General features: G+C 39.6%; 1 protein-coding gene across 1 annotated transcript in view; it reads right to left on the bottom strand.

Annotated features, from left to right (window-relative positions):
* Window positions 1-2,527, bottom strand: part of LOC107705867 (plexin-A1-like) — a 117,023-nt gene that overhangs the window by 51,462 nt on the left and 63,034 nt on the right. Inside the window, exons 6-7 of the mRNA XM_016509373.1 lie at window positions 2,023-2,239; window positions 735-834 (exon numbers count right to left, since the gene is read on the bottom strand). Of these exons, the coding sequence (XP_016364859.1) occupies window positions 735-834; window positions 2,023-2,239 (317 nt within the window). The remainder of the gene's footprint in view (window positions 1-734; window positions 835-2,022; window positions 2,240-2,527) is intronic.

Below are 2,527 nucleotides of genomic sequence, written 5' to 3'. Positions count from 1 at the left end.
TTTCAATTGGCAAAAAAAAAAAAAAAAAAATCTTATTTCTTTCTTTTGATTTTAAGAGGAAATATGACCTGGAAATGTTCTTGACCGGTTACGTGAAACTCACACACAATTTCTCTTGCTTTATTTCGTAATCATCTACAGCTTTAATGTCCATAATGACACTTTATTATCCAAAATACAGTCCTCTAAATTGCAGTTGTGCTTTTAGAGATGTGGACGCACTGAATAAAAAAGCATGCGATTATCCAATTATGATAACGTTGTGTGTATTTTTCAAGTACACAAGCTGGTCTTATCAGAGAAGAGCAATGTGACCTAGTTTTAAATCTCACAGCTGATTGTGTGTGTGTGTATGGGAAGGTATTGTGTGATTCTGAGATGCTGCTACTCTGAGAGGTATGTGTGTGTGTGTGTGTGTGTGTGTTATATCTCTAGAGACAGCTTTGGGCTCATCTGTCCTGCAATAAGACACTACACAGACCTCCCAAAAGAGTCCGGACCCATCTGGAGCGTCTTAGAAGCACACATGACACACAAACTCATTGAGATGTTCAGCTGGGGGTCCCACTATCTGCAGGACTCGAACCACAGTCTGTTTTCAAGAGAATTAACTGTCAATCAACACGCCACCGGTTGCCGTGGCAACAGAAATATGACCCCCCCCGAGCGGTGAGGAGCTTGTGGGTAAAACGAGAAGAGCAGAGATAAAGAGAGAGAGAGAGAGAGAGACTCACGATCTGTGGATGCTGCAGTTGTAGAAGGTGAAATCCACACTGGCAAATTTCTGCCCCGTTTCCCTCGATTTCAGATAGAGCTTCACCACATGAGTGTCTCCTTCAGAGAGACAAATAAAAGAAAAAAAAGAGGTTAATAAGATCTGCCTCTGGATGAAGAACAGCAGAAACAGCTGCTATCTAAACACTCGTGTGTCAGGAGTTTTTGCACTTAACTGTGATAAAATCACTGAAACCTTGAGTGGCTTTCTGCTTTTATAACACCACAGACAATGTAGTGCATTAGTGTGCTTGTGCATTAATATAGACACCGTTTTATGTCATAACTACATAAAACGGTTTGGAATGTAGCAAATTTTTGATTCATGATACTAAACACTTATAGCGTTTAATAAAGTCTACGGCTCCATCCTAATTCATAATCTTCTACTATAAGCATGTACTTATTAGTATTGGACACACAGCATCATAAAATTGTGTTTTGAAACCACAGATCTGTGTATGTTTGTCTATATAGTTTTTTAAAATATATATATAGTTTTACTTTTAGTTGATTCAGTACATCAAGGTAAACTAAATGAACATGAGAAATGTTTGTTTTGGCAACTGAAATTAAATAAGATAAAGTTTTTAAATATTGTATTTAATTTAATTTAATGTTTTATTACAAGTAAGACAAATGTTCTTTTACGGTTTTTGTTTAAGTTTACTATAATAACCCTGCTGTTCACTACCCCGGCACCTTCAGCATATTGTATTTGTATTAACATACTAATATTTGAGACTCTGAAATGGAGCAATTTTGATTCCTCTTAATTAATTTTTTTTCCTTTTCACAAAATGTTAATTTTTTTCTCAGACAATCAAAAAGCATGAAACATCAATGGCAAACAGCTTTGATGCAGCACTTCAATTATGCAGAAACTAGACGGGTCAAAATCAGCATATTCAGTAACAGAATGCACATTTTTCAAAACCATTAATGCAACCAAACCTTACACAAACCACTCAGTTTCAGTATTTTTCCTTAATGCAACCTGATCTAAATAAGAGCCGCTTCTCAATCCCCAATCCTATTTGGGACACAATAAACCCTCAAACTACACAGGACAGATATGATGATAACCACTGACTGAATCTGAGGAACAAACTGAAGGTGTTAAACTGTATAATAACCATCAAACCCACTATCAGTCAAAAGCTTGATGATCTTCAAGACTTTGAGATCTAGACCGGAAGCTTCTAGTGAGCGCTAGTGTGTATGATTTAGCAGTGTGTGTTTACTGACTCTGCTGGCGTGTGATGGGGATGAGCTCTTTGGCTGACGGCGAGAGGCAGTAGATCCGTGATCCGTGTATTGTTCCTTCAGTCTCGGTGTAATCCTCAAAGGAACAGTCCACCCCTGCGGAAAGATCCGGGACGTTGCGGGCCTGCAGGACCAGCTGCCAGATCAATGGAGAAAACAGACAAAGTGAAAAAGCTTGGCCCACGTCCCCATAATTCATCTGCTTGTTTTTAAAATACACTCTACACGACATCTGCTGCTCCATATTGCTGCGTGTCTGCTAGCGCTCCACATAGTGTACCACTCCTCAACATCTATGGAGAGGTGACCGATACGCAGTGCTGTGCATGTCACATCTACTCTAATTCACACACAAACACATATACACACACACACACACGCACACTCACGCACTCTCACACACACACACGCACTCACACACACACACACGCACTCACACACACACACACGCACTCACACACACACACACGCACTCACACACACACAC

The sequence above is a fragment of the Sinocyclocheilus rhinocerous genome, unplaced genomic scaffold, assembly GCF_001515625.1.
Source record: "Sinocyclocheilus rhinocerous isolate Xijiao unplaced genomic scaffold, SAMN03320098_v1.1 scaffold1615, whole genome shotgun sequence".
NCBI lineage: Eukaryota > Metazoa > Chordata > Actinopteri > Cypriniformes > Cyprinidae > Sinocyclocheilus > Sinocyclocheilus rhinocerous.
Note: the sequence above shows the minus strand (reverse complement) of the source record. Positions and strands in the feature narration are given on the sequence as shown.